This window comes from Melopsittacus undulatus, chromosome 5, assembly GCF_012275295.1.
Source record: "Melopsittacus undulatus isolate bMelUnd1 chromosome 5, bMelUnd1.mat.Z, whole genome shotgun sequence".
Classification (NCBI taxonomy): Eukaryota; Metazoa; Chordata; class Aves; order Psittaciformes; family Psittaculidae; genus Melopsittacus; species Melopsittacus undulatus.
In genome coordinates, this window is record NC_047531.1 from 55,794,495 (window position 1) to 55,819,981 (window position 25,487).

General features: G+C 39.9%; 1 protein-coding gene across 1 annotated transcript in view; it reads right to left on the reverse strand.

Annotated features, from left to right (window-relative positions):
• Nucleotides 1-2,124: 2,124 nt before the first annotated feature.
• KDM5A (lysine demethylase 5A) overlaps nt 2,125-25,487 on the reverse strand; it is a 49,491-nt gene continuing 26,128 nt past the window's right edge. Inside the window, exons 18-28 of the mRNA XM_005144375.3 lie at nt 22,143-22,260; nt 18,610-18,965; nt 17,995-18,133; nt 16,878-17,057; nt 15,268-15,429; nt 13,524-14,075; nt 12,589-12,732; nt 9,400-9,559; nt 8,915-9,135; nt 6,409-6,819; nt 2,125-5,193 (exon numbers count right to left, since the gene is read on the reverse strand). Coding sequence (XP_005144432.2) covers nt 4,984-5,193; nt 6,409-6,819; nt 8,915-9,135; nt 9,400-9,559; nt 12,589-12,732; nt 13,524-14,075; nt 15,268-15,429; nt 16,878-17,057; nt 17,995-18,133; nt 18,610-18,965; nt 22,143-22,260 — 2,653 coding nt within the window. The 3' untranslated portion in view covers nt 2,125-4,983. The remainder of the gene's footprint in view (nt 5,194-6,408; nt 6,820-8,914; nt 9,136-9,399; nt 9,560-12,588; nt 12,733-13,523; nt 14,076-15,267; nt 15,430-16,877; nt 17,058-17,994; nt 18,134-18,609; nt 18,966-22,142; nt 22,261-25,487) is intronic.

Consider the following 25,487-nt stretch of genomic DNA (forward strand, 5'->3'; position numbering starts at 1 on the left):
TTGTATCCAGATGTACTGGACTGACACAACTGCTCACTGGCCCACATGGAGCTTAGGTATAAGCAGCACCTGAAGAAGCCCAGTTCTGCCATTTAGTTTTCCATGCATCTGACAAATGGTAATTCAGATAGGTTGTGTTTTTCCCTGTCAATCTCGTATGTCATGGTGACGAAGGAAGCTCAGGAAAATGTTTGGAAGGTCATTTTCTTGCTGGCTTGTGATGAACAGTTCAGCACATCATGCCCATTCAGTGGAGGAATCAGGAGGATGCAGGAACTACAGGGCAGATACCTTCACCCTGCTCCCTGGAAGATGATAGAACAAATCCTTCTCAAAGCCACATCCAGGCCCATGAGGGACAGGGGGACTCATAATAGTCACCACTATCATCTTGGCCCAATCTGGTTGCCTTCTGTGTTGATCCCTGTGGAGCAGGGGAAAGCAGCAGATGTTCACCCTGACTTCCAGCAAAAACACATTTATGGAGTGCATGGATAACCTACAATGTAGATGAAAAATAGGGTGGACTGTTGTCCTCGGGCTCTAATGGTCAACAACTTGAAATCTAGGAGGTGGCCAGCTGCAAGTGTAGTACTTCAAGGGCTGGTACTGGAGACTACTGCTTTCTATCTTACCCACCTGGGTGGGGGGATAGAGCACAATCAAGTTTGCAGATGACACCAAACTGAATGTTGGTGGAAGACAGGAGAGGGGCAACCCACAACATGTAAGGAGAGGGCTCAGAATCAATTGTATCTTGATAAGCTGGATTGATATGCTGATGGGAAGTTTAAGTCTATCAGTCCTGCACCTGAGAAATAGGAACCTGGAGCTAATAGTGAACACAATGAATATGAGTCAGCAGTGTGCCCCTTGCAGTTTATAAAGGCCAATCCTATACCAGGCTGCATAGTAGAAGCATTGCCAGCAGGTTAAAGGAAGTAATGTTTTCCTGTAAGCTGCATCTAGAATATAACATACCCTGGTTTGGGCTCGTAAGTACAAAACCAGGCACTGACAAACCTGCAACAAGTCTAGTTGAGAACCATCAAGATTAGAAGGCTGCAGCTCACAACAAGGTGAGTTGGGTTTGTTCATCTTGGAAATTAAGGCTGCAGGATCTGCAGTCTTCAATTACTTAATGGATGGTTATAGAAAGTATGAGGCCAGACTCCTCAAGAGGCAATAGGTAAGCTACAGCAAGTGAATCTCTGATTGTATGTCTGGCAAAATTTGCATTGAAGGTGTTATAAAACCGGAACAGAACAGGAAGCCAGAGAGGTTGTTTGCCCATCCCTGGAAATACCCAAAACTTAACTGGACACAGTCTAGAAAAACTTGACCTATTTTCAAACTCAGCCCTGTTCTGGTCAGGAGGCTGACGCAGATGACTTCCTAAAGTCCCCCCCAACCTGAATGATTCTCTATGATTCTAAAAAACTGAAAAGCTCAATGCAAGCTTCGCAGTCTGGCTAACACAGCACACAGACATGTTTGTTATCTTATGCTGTGTGACTGTATTCCAATCCCTTATGATAATTTCCATAGTATCATCAATTTTGCCTGAAGTCCTCATGATCAAATAGTCCAGGCTGCACAAGCAGTCAGCTACAGATGATCTGTCAAAAGCACAAATACTACAATTAATGGTACTCAAGTTCAAGAATGACATTTACCTCTATGAAAATAAAGCTGTCCAATTCCCCACTCTGATTCTTTAAAAAAAGCTTGAAACCACATGGTTTGGGTAAGATGCACAACTCAAGTCCTGGCCATTTTTGGTACATCACAACAGCTCAGGTTATTTTTTTGACCTTTTGTGTCAGACACATGAAGAGAAATAACAGGAACAGTGGCTTAGTATCCTTTGCAGAATGTAACATTATGACACATACCTTTCTGGATATGCAAGCTAATATTTTGTGTATACTGAGATTTTTGTCCCCAAAGCATGAAAGATTCTTCTTACAGCTGTAGCAGACCTCTAAGAAAATTGTTTTCTTATCGTAAACTCTGGCTTGCTTCTTTGCATATGTTTTAATAAAAATTCAAACCCCTAGATTCTGCAGACAATACCACAGCTGTAGCTTTAGGCTTTTCAACCACTAACTACATATCTACAGGTTTTTCCAAAAGTTAACATTTATTCATAAGTTCATACTATCAGCAACCCTTTGATAGGAATTATGTTCTCAAAAAATAAGCTTAAACAATAAGATGTAAAGCTAATAATGGTCTTAGGTTTATGAACACCTTACCCAAAAACAGATGAGACATCCATAGCTAGAAAAAGCATAACAACCTCCTTTTGACAGTGTAACAAAGAGCCTCTCCATGTGATAATATGAAAAACAGCTACTAGGTGGCTATTTGCACATTTCTTTGTTGTTTACTTTCTTTCTATGCTTGTTACAAGCAGAATGACCATTGCATCATATAGCTGTTTCTGTCTTCTTGAAACTAGGGCTACTGTTAACACTCTCCACACCTACTCGAGAAACAGGAACATTCAATGCAGGTTTACTAAAAGATCTCTTTTCCAGTTGATGGTAATTACATATAACAATGACTTTATCGCGACACATAATGTAGGAATGGTTAAGAGAATATGCTCAGTGGCTAACAGGATATGCTAACCATATTTTCCCTGTTGTGTCACGGATTCTAGGAGTCAGGAAAGAATACAGAACACTGGGATTCTTCAAGAAATCTTGTACTAGTCTACTTCTGGAACGATTAAACATCTGTGACAGATAGTCTACCCACTCCATATAGGGAAACATTTATGTAGTACCATCAGTTAAAGCTTGAAGGAAAGTAACATCTGTTTAAACCAGTTTACCAAAACTAAGCATACATTTAGAAGGAAAAAAAAATGTAACTGGAGGCAAAAAGAGGGTATGTCTAGCTATAGCATAGACTCCTTCATAAATAAGTAAACAAATAATACTCTTATGTTTGCTAGGGTGCCCATTCAGCCACATACTTAACCACAGCTTGCTTTTGCTTTTAACAACATATAGTCTTTCAGGAGCAGGAATTACAAGTCTGTGCCCAATCTGCACTCAAAACTCCCAAGACCTTATATCTTCTGCTCTCCACCTTAGCTCATTTTCTTTTCCACATCTCCCTCTTCCAAGGTGGCAGGCACAAATAAAAGAAACTGATCAAGTTCATCTACCTGAGGTGACCTTTTTTCCTTTTTTTTTGGATGGATAATTCTGCCAGATAAATAAACTCCCAAGTATCAGAGAACAAGAGAAGGGACACAGAACAGTCAAGACAGAACACTCTTGTTTTTGTCAACATTTCTTTAAATCCCAGTCCAGCTCCTAGTAAGACTGGACACTAATTACAACACTCCTAGAACTGCAAAAGAATGGAAACACAATAGGGAGCGAGTGGAGAGGGGGACAAGACAGCCCAGTGGCTGGCTTCAGACAGTCACATACACAAAGCCAGCACCCACTGGAGTCATTAAGGCCCAGATGCCCCACTAATAGGAACAAACCCAAACACGAAGGTAGCACATGAAATGTATTTACCTATTTAAACACAGGCAGCTGGTCAAGCTAGAATGGGGAAGGTAACTGCTAATTCCTTGTACTACAAGGAAGGAATGGAGTAAAAAAACCCAAGCCCACGGGCAGGTTTTTGCTTTGTGAACCTCTGTCTGTGCTGCTGGTTAACAGTGGTAAGTATAAAAAAATCAAAGAAAAATAATCTATTTATAGAACAAGTCAGTAGTCTGAGACATTTAGAAAAAAGTAAAAACAAGTCCTTCTTTAAAAATGGATTTACTAAAACAACTGTCACCCGGGATGACCCCAAGCCCTCTGGTCCTCTGGCAAAGCCAGGGGCAACTTCAAACAAGAATGGTTGCTGATTGTACACTGGTACACATCCAGCAAAGCCAGCAGGGAGGGGGATTGGTGCTGGGAACAGTATCTGCAGACTGCTTGCTGGTATAGCTTGAGGCCATGCCCATAGCCTGGTGATACTGGAAATAGTTGCGAGTGTAACTTTTCACAGAAGCACGTATCAATGTAACCTCTGAGGTAAGTGGGCTGTCTTCTTTCCTTCCCATCCCTGGGTACAGATCACAGAAGCTGGCACCCTGGGTGCTGTACCTCCTTGCCAGCTCCATCCTGCTTGAGAGAACTTTAACGTGCAGGAGTGCAGAACTCTAAGCCAAGCCTAGAACAGGAGAGGGCACCCCTGTGGACAGGGAAGCACTCTGTTTTTCCCAAGTGCTTGTCTAGCTAGACATTATCCATACTTTCTGGCCCTCCTCAGGACGTGAAGATCAGCTGTTCTCCACCAAGGAAAATGTTTTGTCTAGTGGAGTAGAATTGGGTTTCTTTTTTGGTAAACAGAACCTTTGCTGATTTCTGAGATAATAAGCTCCCCTGCCCTTTAGCTACAAAAGAGAAATTAAAAGAAATTCATCCACTTGCTCCCATCCTTATAGTGTAGTGCTTGCTGCCTGGATACAGAGGCAACGTAAGGCTCCCAAGACATTGCCTTACTCACTGGGCTGGCATGGAGAGGCAAAAGATAACTTCCAGAGTTACCTCCTTAGGGTAATCTGATACACCTAAAAGCTCCAGCCTATGCCCACCAATTCCAGGTCAGCTCCACTGCCAACATGTAGTTCTAAGACCCTGAAGTGTCTAATCTAACAGCCCCAGGTTTGCTCAGTCTCTAAGAGCAACAGCCACACTCAAAGATGGAAATACTCAAGTCAAAAGAACACTGGCTGGAGCTCCTAATCAGGCGGTGTCTGCATAGATGAGTCGGTACCACTGTGCCTTGACACTCCCACTGTATGAAGGGAGCCAGATGTAAGGAATGGACCAACTCTGCTGCAGGTCTGTACATCCTTGGAAGTGAAGCTCAGTGGCTACAATTAGCTTCAAACCCTCTCTTTCTGTAGGGTTTCAGTGGTCCATTTTCCAACAAGTTCCAGGCATCAGGCAGTTGCTAACTTGTCTCCTTAAGATCTTCCATTGGTAGTTTGTAGCTCAACAAGAAAGGAGGTGGTGCATGAGCAGGGCTACTTGGTCCCTGCATTGGCTTCTTTGCACAGTTTATACAGATGTAATCCTCATTCTCAGCCATTTCTGGAGACACACCAACACATACTTGATGAAACCACTCATCACAGCCACCATCACACTGCACCCAGTCCACCTGCAAGAGATCAGATCAGCAAAACATTGCACATTACAAGGAGAAACAGACAGGCATAGTGCTTATGAAGAAAATACCTTCTATTAAACCCACCTGATATACCTAGAATACAAAAGCTTTCAGGCACAAATTAATGCCCTAAATGTCTTGTTTTAACCAGCTGTGTCAGCTGAAAAAAATAACACTCTTCCAACAAACCCTGACCATCTTGCATCCTTGGACCACAGCAACAGAAACACAAACTACTCGTACTGAGCAGGGTGATGGCCAGGAGAATAGTGGTGGCAACCTATCTAACATGAAGAAAGATTATCAGCTCAAGATTTTACTTTAGTTTGTACAGAAACTACACCTGAACAAGCTACACCTGGACACTAACAACTGCAACTTCAGTCATTAGATTCCTTACCTGACATTTTTAACTTGTATGGCATTCACCTGCTGAGTGTAAAAAATATGTTCAACCTTACAACATTCCATTAAAAATTTTGTTTATGCAACCAGGAATGTTCCATAAATGAAACTGAATAAGTTTGATTAATTTAGGACAACCTTCTTATAAAGATGAACTTACAAAATATGAACTTAAAGGTACTCTCCTCCCTCTTTCAACCTCAGTTTCTGTAAACATGTGCTAATATAAGCCACTTCTCGTCTGTGAAGTAAAGCGAATGGTGGTACAAACACTGTAATCATCTTTTGAGATACTGAATGCAATCTCTAAGCTTGGTCTAAGTTTAAGACTTCAGAACTAGTCCTTTAAGTGAGTCTTTTTAAGTGTTGAAATGAACATGTTTCAATTTTGCAAAACAAGTTCTTGGTATTTGTAGTTGTTCCTACTCTCTCTGGGGCAAGCCACTGCAGTATAGCATATGAGAGAGGCAGATCAAGTTTCTTTTGTAACAATCCAATTAGGTCTAAAATCACTGGTTATTTATCTACAACAAGAAAAGTGAAGCACTGCAGTTTGTAGATCACTCAGCCTGCACCATCACTGTTCACATATTGTATGCAAGAAATATAGAAATGCTAATTTAGGAACATTACACATCCCATTTGTGCTCAGAAACACACTGAAGTTAGGAATACTTCTAGCTGTGTCAAAGAATTAATTCTCTGAATCATCCAATGCATGTTGCTCACAGCCATAAAAAAAATATACAGCTGCAAGAGGATACATGGAATCGCCTATGACAGAACTAAGGGAAAACTCACTTTGTCCTTGCAGGGCCTCTGGCAGTTCTGTGCAGCACATACAGCATTCTCATCATCTGACTCTTCTGCTCCTGACCAGTCATACTTGGAAGGAATATCTAGAACCTTCTTCTCTCTTTTTTTTTCTGTGCTCTCCTTTGCTAGTTCCATCTTTGGGACAACTGCCTTTTCACGCTTCTTCTTCCGCTCCTCTTCCTTAGCTATTTTCTTTGCCAGCTTGTTCAGCTCCTTTGTCTTATCCATGGTGAGTTTTAGCTTCTTCTTCTTGGGTTTTTCCAGTTTTTTCAGCTCTTTGGATTTTTGCTTCATATCTCCAAAGAACTGTTCTGCTCTCTCCAGCTTTCGTTTTCGCTTCCTCTCAGAAGAATCTCTCCCTCTCACTTTCAGTGGTTTCTCATCCATGCTGTCATCCTTCACAGAAAGAGTGAAAAGACTTTATTTTAAACGCAAATTACCATATACTGCAAACCTATGGTTGAGACATGTACTTACCTCCACCATTATCCCGACATGGTATGAAGAAACCTGTCCAACAACACACTTATTCTATAAAAAAAGGGGCTCAACTTTATTTTCACCATTATTAGCAAAAAAAGAAATGTCCTAAGTGGTATCAACTGTGCTGAAATACAATGAATTAAAAATGTCCAGTGGAAAAAGTTAATCACCAGCAACAGTAAGGACGCAGAATAAGCAATAATTGTAACTCCTTTCTCGCACTACTTTTTAATTAAAGTTGAGAAGACTCATCATTTGTTAGATGCTTCTGCTTATTTTTCATCCTAGGCCAGTCTTGCCTGTAATTATTTTTGAGAGAAAGCAATTGCTATTCTGGAGATTAAGAAAGAGCAATTGGTGAATTCTTAAATGCATCATCAACTCAAGCAAGGGAAAAAAGTAACATCCATTATTTGAATCGCTTCCAAACTGGCACATATTGTAAGTATCCTGGCATCATTAACAACTCTTAAATAGCAGATTCAGATCAGAAGTGATGCTTAAAATTAGCAAAATCTGTCACTGCAGGTAGCATCCACAGTGACAAGTCCTACTTCTAGCTGAAAGACTCACATTTATAGCTCCTTTATACAAACAGGACTGACACAATTCCGGTTAATTCAGCTATATACTTCAATAGTTACTCGTGGATTAAGGGCATACTATAATGCAGTAAAGAGACTCTGTTTACTGTACATTACTTAACACAGCCATTCCACCCAAAAACAAAGACTCTGAAGATTATTTTACAAAGTGTACTTATTTCACATGTGAATAGACACAGAAAAGTATTAAATTCAAAATGAGTAGTTCTGGTCAAACAAGTATTCCTAAGGGTTAACCTGAAAATGTCATAACACACCCCCTCTTAACCTCCCTCCCCTGAAAAAAAAAGCTGTGCTTAACTATCAATATAACAGTCTGGCATACTATTTATGAACTATTTGCTGACATTCAAACTGTTCTTCAATCTATTCCATGCCAAACCCATTACATGAAAAGAACATTAGGGTTATGAAGTACGTGGGTCAAAACATGGTAAAGCAGTACTTCTTTGGAGGCAGGGTCTGCTATACGCTACTGTCCTAACTGATAGGAGTTTGACAACACTTTGACTTATCCGTTTTATATATATGCCACTCAGAAAATGAGACAATCAATTAATATGCTCATCTAACCTCACTGTTCACAGCATGTAGCCTTCCATCTTATATTACTGTACACTACAAGCAGTCAAGAAATAATAATCTTTAGTATTATCTGCACAGTTCAGTAACTCAAAAAACAATCACATACTCCATAACTACACATGGTCAAACTAACCCCTAACCTCAGCTGACAGATGATAAAAGATGGGTTCCAGTACAGCTCTTCAACACAAGAGCTTACCTTCTCTGCCAGCACACAAACCTTTATCCATTGCACAAATAAGACTAAGTGATTTTGACCAGACCTCAGCAGATAAACCTGCCTCGTTCACTGCCAGCAAAGTGATCAGTGCATCTTCACAGTATATTAAAAACACTGCTATGTCTGTGTTTTTCTAAGGATATGAATCTTATTCTCTTCATTCCCAAACCATATTTTATGGAAGTGTTCTTTCCCCATTAACAAAGTTCAGCAACACACTAGTATCAAGTTATACAATTTAACCGCAAGCTTTCCATCTTCCTAAATATTTCTTGCAATTCTTTTGCAGAGGAGGTCCAAGCATAATCAAGGACAGCTTTTCCTTCCCTAACCTTATATTCCCTAAAATAAGGTTTGTGTATGGAACTGCCTGAAAAAAATGTTAAAAATATAGTGAATTGTGAAGGACAATGCTATGGCTTGAGTGATCAAGAACTGAATTTTTTGGTCTCCTATTCTGTTATTTTCTGGAATCCAGTACCCCCTGGTTGATATACAAACATGTTGAATAACTGAGCATTCAACTACCCAAGATTATATTTAAAACAAAACAACACCTTTTTCCCCCAATATCAGAATATTACTTCAAGTTCCATACCTCCATAACATGAAGGAACCTGTCCTCAGAAGGTGGATGAGTAGCTTGTAAAATCCGCCAGATGTGCTGAGTCTCATCCAGTGACACCTCCAGCAGATCTCCTACCATCATTAGATCTTCCAGCTGTGCTTTCGCTCCAGGTGACAGTTCCAATACAGGTGGCTCCAAACTGCGAGGTACAAGTGGACTCTTCCGAGGCTGCTTCCTTGGAGTGCTAGAACCTTTCAGACAGGAGAAAGGTCATCAAGTCAGGTAAGGATAAAAGGAAGAGATCAAAACATCAAAAAAATCACACACTTTTTACAACAACAATCTAAGGAGGGAGTGTGGGAGCCCATCCCAAGCAAAAACATCGATACCAGGAAACTAACTGCAGTGTAACTTCACTTACCTCTCCATAGACAACATATCCTCTACAGCTCCTTACTGACCACCCATCTCAGCTCCCTGCTCTATTTTAACTCAATGCATATAAAAACAAATACCTTGAGAGCAGCTTTTAGAAGCAGATGAATATGCGTGTTCAGCACAGAATGAGGGAGCAGTCCACATGTGTGTCACCACTTCCTCCGATTTAATGGGGATTTCCTCATCACAAAACAAATTGGGCTCCAAGCTGCTAGAAGATTTTACACTGGCATTGTCCTAAAAAAGAACCACAGAAAACATGCAACATCTGGATCCAGAAAACAGCTGCTTCAATACAAATTCTACTAAGACTGACCAGTCTACTGTTTCTAAATACTACTTTGAAGCACCCCACCAGACACCAAGACCATGTGAGAAAGGTACAAGTTACATCCCTCTACTCAATTAGTGAATAAAAACAGCAACTATGGAGATAGATCAGTAGATTTATAGTTTGTGTTTGGGATTTCTATGGCATTCTTGAACCATTCTAAGATAGGACTGAACACTGAAAGGAAGAGGGTTGTAATACTTGAGACTTGTATTTCAACAAACAGAATAATGACAGCACTGGCTTATTTTCAGCTCAATATAGTGTGAAAAATGCTCAAAGGATTGTATAGGACTGATGCTTCACTTAGATCACAATCTGAAATGGGATGCTTGCCTTCAGGTGCAGGTGGATCTATTAAGGGAAGATTTCTTATCTTTTAGCAGTGGGAGAAGCTTTGCTTGTCTTCACATTAGGCAAAGAATTATGTTAATCTCCTCAACAACCTGCCCATTTCCACAGCACTTTCCAAAACTTAGCTACCCCATCATATTTGTGATGAACCTGATCAACAGGTTAAATATGCTTAGCATGCTGCGTACGCCTGAAATCTTTCAGAAAAGAATAAAATCCAAGAGGCTGTCTCAGAAGAAGAGAAAGGCTGTAGAGCAGTATTGACAATATTTACCTGAATATTAGCTCTGTGGGTCCCAAAATGGCCAACTCAGGAAATTGTACCACCCAGAAACTGCCATTTCACGACATAAAAAGGGAATTTAAGAATGGTAATCTCTCTCTGGCTTTCAGTTATATGCTTAAAAGGAAGTGAAGTGCAAACTAATGATTTCAGTGCAGAACTACAAGTGGGAAATTCAGATTTAAATTGCCCAGATGAAAGGTGGAAGAAATGTATTCAGAAAGGGGATGATATTTCTCCCTACATAGTAAAGTTTTATCTCATATAATATCTTGTCCTGGATATTATATTACACTAAAGATTGTTCTGGGCCAATAGGGAAAATTAATAAAAAGATATCACCATTTGGTGGCCTATAGGCAATGCAGGTGCAAAGGAATGAGAACAAATGTATGAAACAAAAATTAAAGCAGTTAAAGGTGAAGAAAATCTGACTAGTGAATCAGTTTGCTTAGAACAAAATAAACCAAGTCTAACTATTGCACTCGAAGTATTTGCTGGCAAGAATCATGTTTTAATTAGAGGCAGCACAATCTAATCAAGCAGGCCTTTTCACATATTTTTTTGTAACCACTTGCACTAGAGATGTCAAAGACCATGGTTTTCAAAATACAGTCCATGGATTCTTGGGCATCCAAGGATTACTTCTACCAGGTCCGCAAGAAGCAATTAAGAGCTAATTCATACATGATGTAACATGTTCTATATACTTTTTTTTAAACACATCACTCCACTGGGAAACATTTATAGATCATAAAACAGGGAAAAAAAAACCCAAAAAAAACAAAAAAACAAACCAAGCAAACAAAAAAACGCCCCCCCCCCAAAAAACCCCCCCCAAAAAAACCCCAACCTGAAAGCCAACAGTATAAAAATAATTAAAACTATGAGTGACTCTGCTTTTCCTAGTTTAGATTGGAAGAATCTGGTTGCCTGAAAGAGAGTCTTCTATTCCAATCATGTTACTTGACTTAACAAAAGGCATTTCTGGTCTCCATCACCTTTCCTTTGAAAGATTTCTATTTTTAGGTTTTCCACATACATACAGTGATAGACATCCACACCAAAAGGGTTAAGTAACAGGTTTTGAAATCATGACAACAGAATCATTAAACAAATAAAACTATAACCCTGCAAAACCCTCAGGTCCTGACAACCATATGCCATCTTTCTTGACATATGCTTTATCACAGCCTCAGAAAATGACACATCTTTCAGAAATGCCTTATTATGATTCCTCATGCAAAGAAGTTTGGATATTAATTTTATATATAAAAATAAACTAAAAGCTCTAGCATCCAACCACAATGTACTTGGGTTGCCATTTCACATGGGACTGTAAGACAAATGTGTGTATTTGTGTAAAGCTGCTTAGAATCAAAAAACTAAATAGGAGACTGAGACAAATCATATATGGAAAATTTGCTCTCCCTTTATGAACCATAAAATCTGCCTTAAGAGAATTTACATGACCAGACTGTCTTTTAAGTTTGCAACTTTTAAGGTAGATATGACACTATTGCCAAAAACAAAACACTGCACAAGAATGCACAGTGGCATTGCTCTTGTCTCTGCATATACGTAAAGGACATTTTGGAAGCTCTGAAGTGAAATACAACACATTGTAAACACTTGGCTATCTCTACAATTGCCTTTTCTCATGATGGTTCTTTTCTACTTAAAGCATTTTAAAACTATAACTGCAGTTACAATTTCTGAACTGAATCCAGACACTGGGTTCACAACATGATCCAGGCATTTAGTCCTCAATATTTCCACACATCCAAAATTGAAGATAGGTACCTCCTTTATACCTTTATATGAGGTTTGAATGGAGAGGTATGAAAATGCAAAAGAAGCTTTCGTATTAGCAACTTTCTTATAGGGCATGCAATATTCAAAGGCTCATTTTTTGCTGTAGTGAAAATTGTTGAGGAGTTCTCCATATACAGACATGTTACCTTCTGAATGGAGCATAAAGACTGTGGTCATCCTCTATGGCATTATAAATACAAATCCCTTGAGAAGTGTATCTTTTTTTTCTTAGCACTAAAAAACACCTTCTGCAAGTCTAACAGGACACTTGAAAACTTTAAATGAAAACATTATAAAACTCTCCAATAGTCCAGAACTGAGACATTAAGCAAAAATCAAGAACTACCTCTTATGCAATGTAAGACATGGCAGAATGCACAGTGATAGTTTAAGATACAAAAAGTATTCTGAAATAAAATGAATTAATAAAAAACAGGCTTTTGGAATTCATTCCACACACACAGGCCACATTGAATTACTTACCTTTATGTCATAACCATATGTCTCCCTGATGTCTTCATCAGAGTCTGTCTCTTCATCATCATAATCCAAAGTCTGCCGTGGAGATGAGGACACACTTCCTATCACTCTATTAAAGGCTGATTGCTGAAAACTAGTCAAGTGTCCCTAGAAAGTAAATAGGAATATGGGAATGAAGCAATAAAATTTCCAGAAAAATATCTAAAAATGCTAAGCAGTTACTACTCACAAAGAAAGCGGTTTTTCTTTTGGCCTAAGGGTAACTGCCTGGACAGTCACAGAAAAGCCTAGTTACAGCAAGGTGTGAGGACAGGGAAATACTCATGGAAAAGGTTCTATTTTATTTCCATGGTTTTGAATAATAGTGACTAGAAAGATCTAGATACTGCTGTTCAGTGCTACCAAATTATAGCCTGTGTACTTCTTCACCACAGCATCATCTGACCTAAATCTCAAGATAAAGAGGTCAGCTGTAGAAGTACCAGTGTTTGCCTTTGGTCCTTGCTGATATTTACTAGCAAAACATCAAATGCCCTAAAACAACAATCCATGAGAAATAATAAATATTGAGACCTTCTATTCTGTCAAGAGGGGAAATGGAATTTAGACACCAAAATAAGGTTTTACACACCTTCACGGCCCTTAACCAGCTGTTATATCTGAACCCATGTTTCTTACAAGCACCTTCAGCAGCTGCTATTGCCAAAGAATACAAAGCAACAGACCTGTTTCTAGAGCAGCAAGCAACCAACTGAAGCCAGCCATGGTTTGAGACTCAGGAGCATTGAATTGAGTAATTTTGTTGTCTCTTTCTCAACTTTTAATTGACCTTTCATCTATCCCAAGCTTCTCCAAGAAAGGTAAGGCATTTTAACAGACTGAACAAGTGTGGACACACTGGACAAGTACAGTATAGAACAAAATATCCTCATCCCTACCTGCAGGTCTGGGTTAGCTGCTGCTTTCTGTAGCTCTGCACTGATTATCTTCTCTGTTTTCTCTCGTGCTGCCTGCTCCACCATTCGCTGGCTGAGCACAGAAAGCTTGGCCAAAGCAGAGGACAACTCATCAGTGGCCAAAGCCTGCCGTGCTCTATCCTGCCAACTCATGGCACGTTCTGTCAAGCACTGCAATGCTTCCCCTTCTGGGAGCCGTACAGGCAGCTTCTGCAGGGACACCAGCAAAGACAGTATTGTCTCAAGCCGTGGCCTTCGAGAACGCATGCAGAGTGGACACAGAAACTTCACTTCTTTGGCCTGCCAACTAGAGCCCTTCTTCTGAGAACTTGTTTTGGGAAGGGGCACGCAGCCACTGTGAAACCAGTCTTTGCACAGCTCACACTGCAGCATGAATCCACTAGCTGTTTTGCGGCAGACACAGAACTTGACTTCTTCGATTCGATCCACCATAGTCATCTTGGCCAGGTTAGCTGCCCTGAGAGCATGCATGGCTTCAATCTCCTTCTGCTCCCGCTCCTTGAATATAGCCACCTAACCAGCAAAGCAAAGACAAAAAAAAGTTACAACCCTCACAGGTAAGAAAGATTACATTTTATTAGCAACATGGGGGGTGGGTGAAGCCACAAAAAAAAATTAAAGAGAACTTCCTGGTTAAACTAGTCCAAAATCTAGGAATTGTGTGATCTAATGAAAACATTAGCTAAAATGCCTCGTCCTCAGTTACTCATTACTCTGAGTCCTTCTGCTGACACAATGCAGGTGAGCACTGTTTCAATGTTGACTCGGCACCAGGAGCATCTGAGTGACCACGTTATCTCCTGAGGCAATTTGAATTACCTCAACCTTTCCATTCAAGTAACTATAACAAAGCATACTAAGGTGTTATGGTTTAAAACCAGTCAGTAACTCAGCACCACGCAGCCATTCGCTCACCATAACCTGAGCAAAGGCCCCAAAGACAATAAACACTAAAACGGTAAATATTGGCTGCAAGTAAGGTGTGCCATACAGAAACTGTGAGACCAAAGGCGACAACTCTGACAGCAAATAAACCAACACTGTGAGGAGCGAATATTAATCCAAAGCAGTAAGTGTTTATAACAAATTTGTTTTCACACACTCTGGTCAGATCTGTTATCTCAACCCTTGTGACCCCAAGGCTGGGCTTAAACCACAACGTAAGTTAAAATAGACTACATACAAATCACATTCATGAGCCTGCCTCTATTTTCTTTGTTCCTGGAGAAAGGACAGCAAATTCTTCTGATAAGCTGCATCAATATCCTCCTGACAAGGAGGAATCAAATATAACATCCCCTTCCAGCCTAGTTTCTATGACCAAGCATTTACAAGCTGCCCTTGTAATTGACCTAACCAAATGTGTTTTGGTACTGTTTAAGGTAAAGCAGCACCTCACTCAATATTATTTTGATGGGGTTTCAATAAATGTTAATAATATTAGATGAGCAGACACAGTTATTAACCCAAACATTTAAGTCTTACACATAACCAAATATGTATTAAATACCAGCACTTATACTCTGAACTGTGTTTCCCTCTATTGTTACTGCAATTAAAGAATATAGTTCAACTTGTGTCAAACGTTATATGAGATACTTCTTTAAGTGAGATTTATCTATCAGTTCTTCCGTATGACATCTACACAGATCAGAGACAAGTTAAACCCACATATCCAAAGACACTACCTTTCATTGTTCCTTACCACAGCTGCAGTGTCCCTGGCCTCCTCCAGTCCATCCTCCAGTTCACTTAGGGATTCCAAGTCAAGATCTTTCTCCTTTTCCTTCTCCATCAACTCCTTTGCCCTCTTCCGCCTATTTTTACTGCTCCCATAAACGCCAATATCAGTCCGAGGGCTCAGAACCTGTAGGCACAAAGAAAACCTACACTGTCAGAGCCAGGGATGCCAAGAACAAAAAGTTCTCATCTGTAATGTTACGATGCCAGGGACATGCAAGAACAACTGATAAAGAAATTAGAACATGTCAGAGGGCAAAAAATACTCAGCAATCTAACAACTTTGATACCTGTCAATGCTAGGAAGAAGATGTAAGTATTTCATATGTATGGACAGTGATGTGGCAGGTCAACTTGAAAGCACTGAAATGACAAAATCTGTTCAGATTAAGCTACCATATACATAGCTAACTGAAATACTGTATGCAATTAGGTATCAGTAGTTTAAACATTCACTTCAAGCACCTTCCTCAATTGCAAGTCTTAAAGATCTGCCACGATTTCATATATACTAATTTGGTGGCTGAAACAAATTTAAAAATGTGCTATCCTTCTTTTATTATCAAAATATGAGAGGCTGCAAAGCACTTTTCTGGATAAGAATTACATTTTAAGTCACCTTGATTAGCTGGAAAGCATACTTAAATATAAAATCCAGCAAACTGAACTCATAGAGAAAAAGTGCAAATTGATACAAGTGAGACAATAGTCAAATGCAAAACCAGAATATATTAAGTAACTAGTTAGAAAGAAAAATAAATATAAAGAAAAATTTGGACCTAGAGGTCTGGAGTTCATAAACTGAACAGAAATCAGTGTGGTGGCACAGTAGGGGCAGATCCCACTGGGAAACATTAAACTGCAGTATCCCCCTTGGAGGCAAGATGTAATTATTGCACTTCACATGGCACTAGGAAGCCATAGCGAGAGGATTCTGCCTGGTTTTGCACATTACACTAAAAGTGAAGACAAACTACAAAGAATAGCAACAAGATAAAAAGTATGAAAAATACAGCCTACAAGAAAGCACTGAAAGAACTGGAACTGTTTTCTGTCTAAAAGGGAAGCCTGTCAAGTAGATATGATAAACATTCAAACACATGAATGATTTTTATTAAAACAAAGACAGTGACTACATTCATTGAAGTTAAATAAGCAGTGGCTGGCTTTATTTTTCTTGAACAGCTTATATCTAATCTATTTTCTTAGAATTTAAGCAGCAGAACAAGTTTAAACATTCATCAACTAAAGACAGCTTCTATGTCCATTTTAGGCTTACATAAAATTACACAAGAAGATAAATCCTTTTTTGCTCCCCCCCAAAAAAGGGAAGTTTTAATCTGTTTCTTCAAAAGTAACAGTTGAGGTTGTCTATACATAAAACAAAACTAGCCAAACAGACTTTTTGTCTTTTTCATTCTTTCCACCTGAGAACAGCTGAAGTTTCTTACTATATCCTAGTCTCAACAGGAGCTGTAACCTACAGTTAACAACTGAACAAGTTGTTCCCTCCAGACCACAGAGGGCCATCAAGACCAGCCTGTAAAGGCTGACACATAAGTGTCTGTTGCTCACCTGTAACAGACTGTAGCTTGAGTTCTTCTTCAGGAAGGTCCTTCCTGTGCGCTCTCTCCAGGCACGTGCTGCAGCTACCTGTGACTCCAGCTGTGGCAGGGCATCAAGACGCACTGGTATTGGGCGGCCTTTGGCAGACAAGCTCTCCAGTTGCTCCAGGTAGGCATAGTTGCTCCCATTCTGGGGTAAAAGAAATTTTTCTAAGTCAGTGATTCCACCATTATATCAGTGGCCAGCTTAATTTCAAGCCATACACTACTTTGTAACTGAATAAAATACAGCTCCATAGGAAAGTAAAGGGAAGGAGGGCGATATTTCAATCTTACTGTTACTTAAAAAAACCCTCCCTCAAGAGGTCTTATTTTTAGTCATTCTGACATGGCTAGGTGGCTCAGGGAGTAAGACAGCTTTCCATTACTATGTAGATGTCTTAAATGCTGTCTGCTGAAGAGCAAGCAACTGTATCAAAGAGTTCTACAGGGGCTGATGTGAAATCAACTGGGATTCTCACTTCAGTTCCCAACAAATAACTGATGTAAAAACAGCAGGTGCAGTCCAGATCAATGTCTAGAAATATCACAGAAACCATGTCCTTTTTGGATCAAGTTCTGTCGGTAGACAGTAGAAGAGGAGGCTACTTAACTAACAATAGCATAGCTTCATCTATTCCAGATCAAAAATTTTGGCCATCAGTGCCATTAAATCTTACACACCATTTTGGGGAGAATAAACAATCAAAAATTTCCACAGCCAGCTCCAAAACCAAACACCTGTGAGCATAACATCTACTGCTGCAGCTAAGCATTTACAGTGACAGTGTACAGAAGAGTTTCAATACCAAAGACCATTTGGAAGTTACATTTGTATCATAATGAATTTGCCAGCTTTTACATCCCTCATGAACTAGATAAAAGGAAGGGAAACAGAAACTGGATAACCAATGGGGAAACAGCAGCACAAAAAGAAATTCAAGCACATGAGCTATGGTAAGCACATATTAACAGCTATAGCAAGGCTTCCTTTCAGGTCACCTTTGTGGGCAGAGGCACTAGAATATAGAATATGTCTAAACAAAAGGATGCAAGCAGAAGATTCCAGACCCTGCTGTAACCCCTACCTGAATGGCCTCCACTTTGGCTGTCCAGTCTCTAGCCCGCTGCAGGGCTTCTTTCAGTGCCAGCACATTAGGCAGGAAAGCAGGGATGTTCCTTGCTTCATTCACGATGCCTTCCAGAGCCATCATACTTTGGCGTGGTCTAGAGTAAGAAAAACTCAATTCCAGCCTTCTCTCAAAATGACATAACTACAGCCATAAATGTGACAGGCTCGTGATGCAACTTCATCACTACACTGCACTGTAAGATACCACAGCTCTACTCTTGCAGGGTGCTACTGGTTACCAAAGAATAGGAAAGGTAAGAAAAGCTGATGGACTCAAACTGTAACATTGAGGAAGAGGTACTGTGTAGCATATTCAGTGCTTTCTGTCAAGGGGGGTGAATAGCAAAGACAGCAGCAACAATCACAGCCTCCTGCAGCATGACAGGAAATCAATCCTTCTGCAACTCATCAACAACCTCAAATCCAGCTCTGATCAATCAAACTGCTGGGAGGTAAAAAGCCCAGACACTACAGCTTCAAAGTCCCTAGTTTTCACCACACTCCTCAAAAGAGGCTGAGAATCCCAGAAGTGTGCAACCTATAAGAAGAAAATTTGTAAAGGAACACTCACCTGGCCTGCAGGCAGACCTTGGCCTTCTCCTCCCACCTTTCCGAGACTGTAAGCAGCTCCTGCAGCTCAGCCATGGCTTTCTCTACAGCATGGTGTGGTGCCAAGCCCACGCCCGAGTCAATCAGCTTCTTCATCACATCTAGGGTGACCCTCTGGGGGTCCAAGAGGGTGGATCTCACCTCATCCAGCCACCGTGCCTGCTGCAGCTCTTGCTTCAGCCTTGGCAGTTCAGGAAGTTCTACATAAAGGCCAGAGCCCATGTCTATCAACTCCTGCAGTTTGGAAGAGTCTGGGATCTCATCCATCATGGCTTCTTGAGCACGTTCATGAAACTCTTCCACATCATCAAGCAGATTCTGAAGTAACATACAGTACAAATCAATTAGGAAAAAAATGCCCACAGAATCAAAGGGGAAAGTTGACTGAGGGACCAGTCAGCTATGAATTCATATGTGATCATCACATAATCAGTCAGAGTTTCTATACACAATGCCAGCCCACTGTCACAAGCCATCAAGTCTGACACATTAAGTAACAGACCATCTAAACCCATTCAGTGGCCTAATGTCTCATTCACTGGGCATATCAGCTGCATCAAAGTCTGTACCTAAAATAGTACAACTCACTGCAGCTCCCAACAAAACAGAATATTAAGCACTGCAAGGTCAACATTAATTTTAAAACAGTGGGGGAAAACATATTCCTTTCAACCTGGTGCCAAGAGGCATTACAGTAATGATGGTGATGCACAAAGAGCAAAACATGCCGAGGAGAAAAAACAAGCCAGAGTTGTAAAAGGACATGAATATCAAAAGATCATTAGAATAATGACGGTCAAATTTGAAATTACTTCTTCCCAAAGCAGGCCCACTAGTTTAACACATCACAGTTTACTGTACAGAGGAAAGAAATGGGAATGCAAAATCCTCTAATGAAAGGAGAGCATTTCACAGAAATCCAACTGCACTGTTGCAGCTATCCTTATCCTCATGTTTTGGCACTGCAATGAAAAAAATCAAAGATGGCAAACAGACAAGAAAGAAACTCTGCAGGAGATTCATTCAAGGACATTCAACCATTTTACTCAATTGATTCACTCCTGAGTCTTACAAAAAGACAGGTATTTCTGATAGCAAATCGATGGCACAATGAGGAGCAAAAACTGCATTTCCTAACCCTTAGCTTACTGCCCTTTTTGTCTGATGCTGCTTTTCACGACTGCCTGAAAACCAGAAGGCATTTACAAAAAAGAACAAGATCCACATTATAACGATCTTGATTTAGGGAACATATGCTGAATGTTTCATAGTGACAACAGTGAATTATTACAGTTTAATAATTATGCCTTTTGTGATAGAAAATACTCATGATCCAACATAACAATTATTTTGCAATTTATTATTACGGATAATTGCATTCAAATGCCGTGCGGAAAGTTAGCAAGTGCTTAGCATAAATGATCATTATCTAAATTCATTCAGGAACTAAAAGTCTATGGTTTGTAACCAGTAAAATGGTAATATTTATTTTGTTGGCTAGTGATTATGTTGAAGCTTCAAGAACACATACATGCAAAGAGTACTTGACACAGATTCAGCTTCTTGGGGCTGAGGGCAGGGGGAAGAAAGAGTAATTGGGAGAAAATACTTAGACAAAAAATACAAATAAAATTATTAAGTTTATGGTACGCTCACAGCTCTGTCATCTACAAATTGTGTCTTAATTAGAAGCAGGGTTTAAATACATTAAAACAAAAAAACTCCTTATAGGTCTATTAAATAATTGATGATAAAATTTCATGAATAAGTATTAGTAAATATTACTGCTTTGCATGTGGAAAGAAGAGTACTAAATCATCCTACCATATGAGGATGATAATACACTTTCCACTCTATTAGCTGCTAGGAAACATAATAAAGAACATCTTTCAACGATAAAGATCAGTGTCAACAGGCCTGAAAAACCTGCATCCTGAGTGGTACACTTTTTGAAGGTACTTGTTTTCAGCAACAACATACCAACATCATAAACAAAGTCCAAAATAAAGTTTATCCATGATACCAACACTGAACTACCATGGAAAAGCTAATACAGGATTCATGAATGAAGAAGGATGTAACTAACGCTAATAAACATAGAAAATGTCTTCCCAAACAAAACTGATTTTTAAACTGTACATTTGTTCATGTAAAATAGCAGCTGCACATATGTTATTATTTAAAATTTTAGGCTCTCAATCTAGCACTATTAAATATTTTTCTTAAATCTGTATCAACATAACATGCATTAATAAATGGTTAATGCATACATCTCAAGAGCCATTTCTCAAGGTGAAAAATCTTTAAGGATATTTCTTGAAGGAGTTTTCTAGAAGTTGGTTAGCAGGTGAAACACCATTTAATATTTCATCATCAGTGACACAAACAAATAAAGGCTGCTGCTGAAAGCACTTGCTATGATACAGACTGCCAGGGTGACAAATGATAATAGCGGCCAGAGGAATCAGCTTGATCTGGACTAGTCTAGGCCTAGATTCATTCAAAGACAGGTGCAAAGATATATAGGAAGGATAAGAAATTCAGGCCAGATTAAGAGGGCTGTAACTTGGAAAGTAAGGCTGAGAAGTATTTACAGAACAACTGCCTATGTGGCATTGCTTTCCCTCTCCCCTAAAGAAGCACACCAATGTAATCTTCAGAAAAAGAAAAAACCAAATATATACTGAAAATTCCACAACTACAGATACAGCATTAATGATGCTGGAATAAGAGTAACTGGTTCAGAGAGATAACACTGGGCCACCTGTACAGCCACAGGCAGGGAGGACAGATCTTTTGTCTTGCTTTAGCTACAGGAAGACCACCCCATCTGACAAATGCCCACTGCAACAGACACCTTGAAAAGCATATGCATAGTCATGTAGCATGCTCTGTTCATTTGCCTAAAGCTGACCATCATGAGCAATACCCCACGCTGTCCTAGACTGCTACACAAGACCTAAGGTATTCTTACAGAACGGCAATGGATGCCAGATGGAAGACCTTACAGAGAATCTCATAGATATCCATGCTTAGGTTACCAAACTGCGCCCTACAAATTAAGCTACTAAGGCTACACTAGCATAAATGTATAAATGTCATCTCTGCCCACTTAAAGATATCCTTGCAAATGAGCATGAAATATATATTACCATTCCATTATGGATATCATGATGGGCAACATGTTATCAGCAAAACTTCAATGACAACAGCAAGATTACCCAGTAAGGCAGGAAGACACTGAGCTAGATTTATCCAGTCTTTTACTTCCTGTCTTGAGATTACAGACATTATTGCAAAGCAGCTATCTGCTTTATATTAGAAGCTAGAAATAGAACATCCCATTCAATCCATCTCTGCCAGTGCAGGACTGATCCTTAAAGGCTTTCATCCTTTACACTAGGTGATACTGTGTTTCAAACAAAACACCCCATACCACAAAACCAGAAACAAACAGACAATATGACATTACCTGAGAAGCAGATGCAAACTTACCTTTACTTGTCGGGCCTGGCTAATAACACAGGGCAAGCTAAACAACTGCTGTACGAATGCTTTAAGCTCCTCCATGGTTAGCTTGGTCCTTGTCCTTCCACTATCTTGGCTCTGTCGGCTGTATGAAAAGACATAATTAGACAACACTACGTGAGAGGAATGATGAATTTACTCCCAGTGACAGAAAGCTATCAAGATTCCCAAGATGCTAAAAAAAAAGAAAAAAAAATTTGTATCACTTCAGAACTCAAAAAGCCCCAAACTCCACAAAAAATCCAAAATCTTGAAAACTAATTTTAATATACAACCTCTACACATCTTCAAGAGAATCCACCTTGCTCTTCCAAGGTCTAGATGACTTTCAAATGGAGTTTGTTCCAAATAGGCAAGAGAACATAGTCCCAAAAAGCCTTCTTTAAGTAGCTCAAGTACTTGACTGCCATGGCAAGCACTGACAAGAAGTCTGAGGTATGTAATAGCAGCAAGCTCTGAAAAGAAGTCTTATTTTCTAGATCTTACTCTCTTGTAGCCAGCAAACTCCTGAAACTGGCCTTGCAACAGAAGACCACTGTTAAGTAGGACACATTCTGCAAAGACACTTTCATTAAATAACACAAGGCAAGTATAACAAGCCCACTGCATGCAGTAAGACTTAAAAGTGACACGCTACACAAATGAAACATTTGGTATACATAATCACTGGCAAGCACAACAATTTCACAAGCAGGCCAGATTTTAGACACTGAAAAGTTGTTGCCTGCTAACGAATCTACATTTTATTACTATAGAAACATAAACCAAAAAGATCTTTCAACCTACAGACTTAAATGTAACTGTAAAAGTAACATTTTAGATTAATAAACAAACATAATTACACTCTATCAAAAACTTGACGAGGGAAGAATACTGGGGGCTTTGACTTGCTACAACAGTGAGAAGGAAAGGTGACTGCACTGGACCTGCACGAGGGCACCCTCTCTGAAACACGGCAGTGTCTTTCTGTCCCTAGTCCAACCATGGACTGCCATAGGAGATTGCACAGCACACTGCACGAGATGCTGCACAAAGAGATGCAACTATCCCTGCCTATGGAAACTCACAACTTTCAACAGCAGGGAGAGATAGAGGCTTGGATTATTAAGAACATATTCACAGCTACACATTACCTATTTTTCAGGTTTATATACAATCAGATGTATAAGGGATAGATTTTCTTTTGCTACATTTGACCACAAATTTATTGCTGCTTTAGTCTCTGCCAAACTGTTCTGTTTGAACATTAATTTTTAATTTGCCTTTTTATCAGCCTTATCCCTTTGTGTAAATGTGACCCTCCTCTGTGTATTAAACATGAACATAAACATAAAAGCAGCTGAACATGATCTCTATTTAAATTTCCTAACATTGCTCATCAAAAAGGCGTCAAAATGTCTCAAACCTCAATTTTGTAACATACTGCTATTTAGCATACAACAGCCCTCAGATACACATTTGAGTCCTTTTTTTTTTCCCCCCCCATAGAACTCTTTCAGCTTTAGATCAGACACACTACTGAAAGCTGTCACATCTTCCTACCCCTTGTGTTTCTTGGGACAGTGCTGGAAATCCAGCACATAATTAACTGAAAGCAAGTCTTTTGAGAGAAGGCTGACACCCTCCAATAGCAGGAGGAGGAAGAAGTAACAGTCCAAGAACACCTGGGAGCTACCAAAATAATTAAACTTCACTAAGAACGGAGCAATGCAACCCATGCAGCATTGCTTTCCTCACCCAGACCACAGTTTTAAGTGACCTCTGTGGCAGTGGGGACCCTACAAGCAATAAAAGCCAAACAGGACAGCCTTCCTTCCCCTTCATATACAGCAAAAATGCTTCTCTATTTTATAACAGCTTTTCAATTTCATCAGGTGTTATACTTCCATCTGTGGTGTAACTAACATTTCAGTGTTCATATTCAAGGAATTGTAGCATATGTTTTGTGTAGTAAAAGGTGCGTATTATAATTAACAAAGTATTTATTTTTTTACCCCCTTCCTGGAAAAGTCTTAAGTTATACACAAAAGCTACACATGCAAAAAACCCCAACCAACTGCAAAGCCAAATCTTACAGTAAGAGGAAATGCAAACTGTAAGTTTACCACACAACTGCTGGCACAAAAGTTATGATCATCTGATCAAATGATTCTACTGGACTTTTATTCAGTGCACGGAATTCATAGGAGAGAAGGAAGAACACACTGCTGAAGGTTCATGAGAGCAGAGCAAGGGGACACGTCCAGCAGATTGCTGAGCTGGGGACAGTGACACTGAGGCAGTCACACGCAAGGCTGGGAACAGAACTGAGTCTAAACTGCCAGAAGTCACTGAGGCAAGCCACTACTTTTCAGCCACACATCACTGCTTCCCGTGGTCCTTCCCAAGAAGACTGGCTCAAAGTACGGACTGTTTCTGCTCTCTGCACTGCTCTGCTTCCCAAGATCCTTTTCAGTCAATACTGGTAAGACACCTTTCCTTTACATCTTCCAGTAAATCCATCATCATTACAACATACTGCAACTTCAAAATGGCTGGTAAAATTATAAGTATCTTTGTGAAATGATGTACCAGAACATAAAAGCGTTCTGGCCCCAACCACCATAACTGGTACTTCATTATTTTCAAAACATTTTGCTTTGCAATCCAGTGTTTTAACAGATTTGTTTTCCATTCCTTTAAGCTATGCTCTTAGCCCTGCTACCTAAAACTCAAACACAAGAGCAAGTAGTCATAGGACACTGGGGAATGGCTTTAAAGTGACAGGGGGTAAATTTAGATAAGGTAGTAGGAAGAAGTTCTTTACCGTGAGGCACTGGCACAGGTTGCCCAGGGAAACTGTGGCTGCCCCATCCCTGGCAGTGCTCAAGGCCAGGTTGGACAGGCCTTGAAGCAACCTGGTCTAGTGTGAGGTGTCTCTGCCCATGGCAGTGGGGGTGGAAGTAGATGATCTTTTAGGTCCTTGCCAACCCTAAACATTCTATGACTCAATGTCAAGACTCACTGTCATTATGTTTTCCCCTCTAGTTGTCTTTCCCTACAGCTCTCCCACACATTCAGAGAAATACCTGATGAGTGATCAGACACACAGCTTCACCAAGAGACTTCACATTTCAGTATATGAGTCAGCTGAAAACAGTAGGTTTAACACATTCCAAGCAAGTCCATTTTTTGGCCCTATGTGTCACTGTATCTGTCTCCCCTACCTCTTAATGAGTCACAGCACTAAGGACAGGAAACAATGAAAGAAGTTAGAAGGCAATGAGATCTCAGGATTCTTACATTTCCAGGGCAAAACAAGTGGCAAAAAAG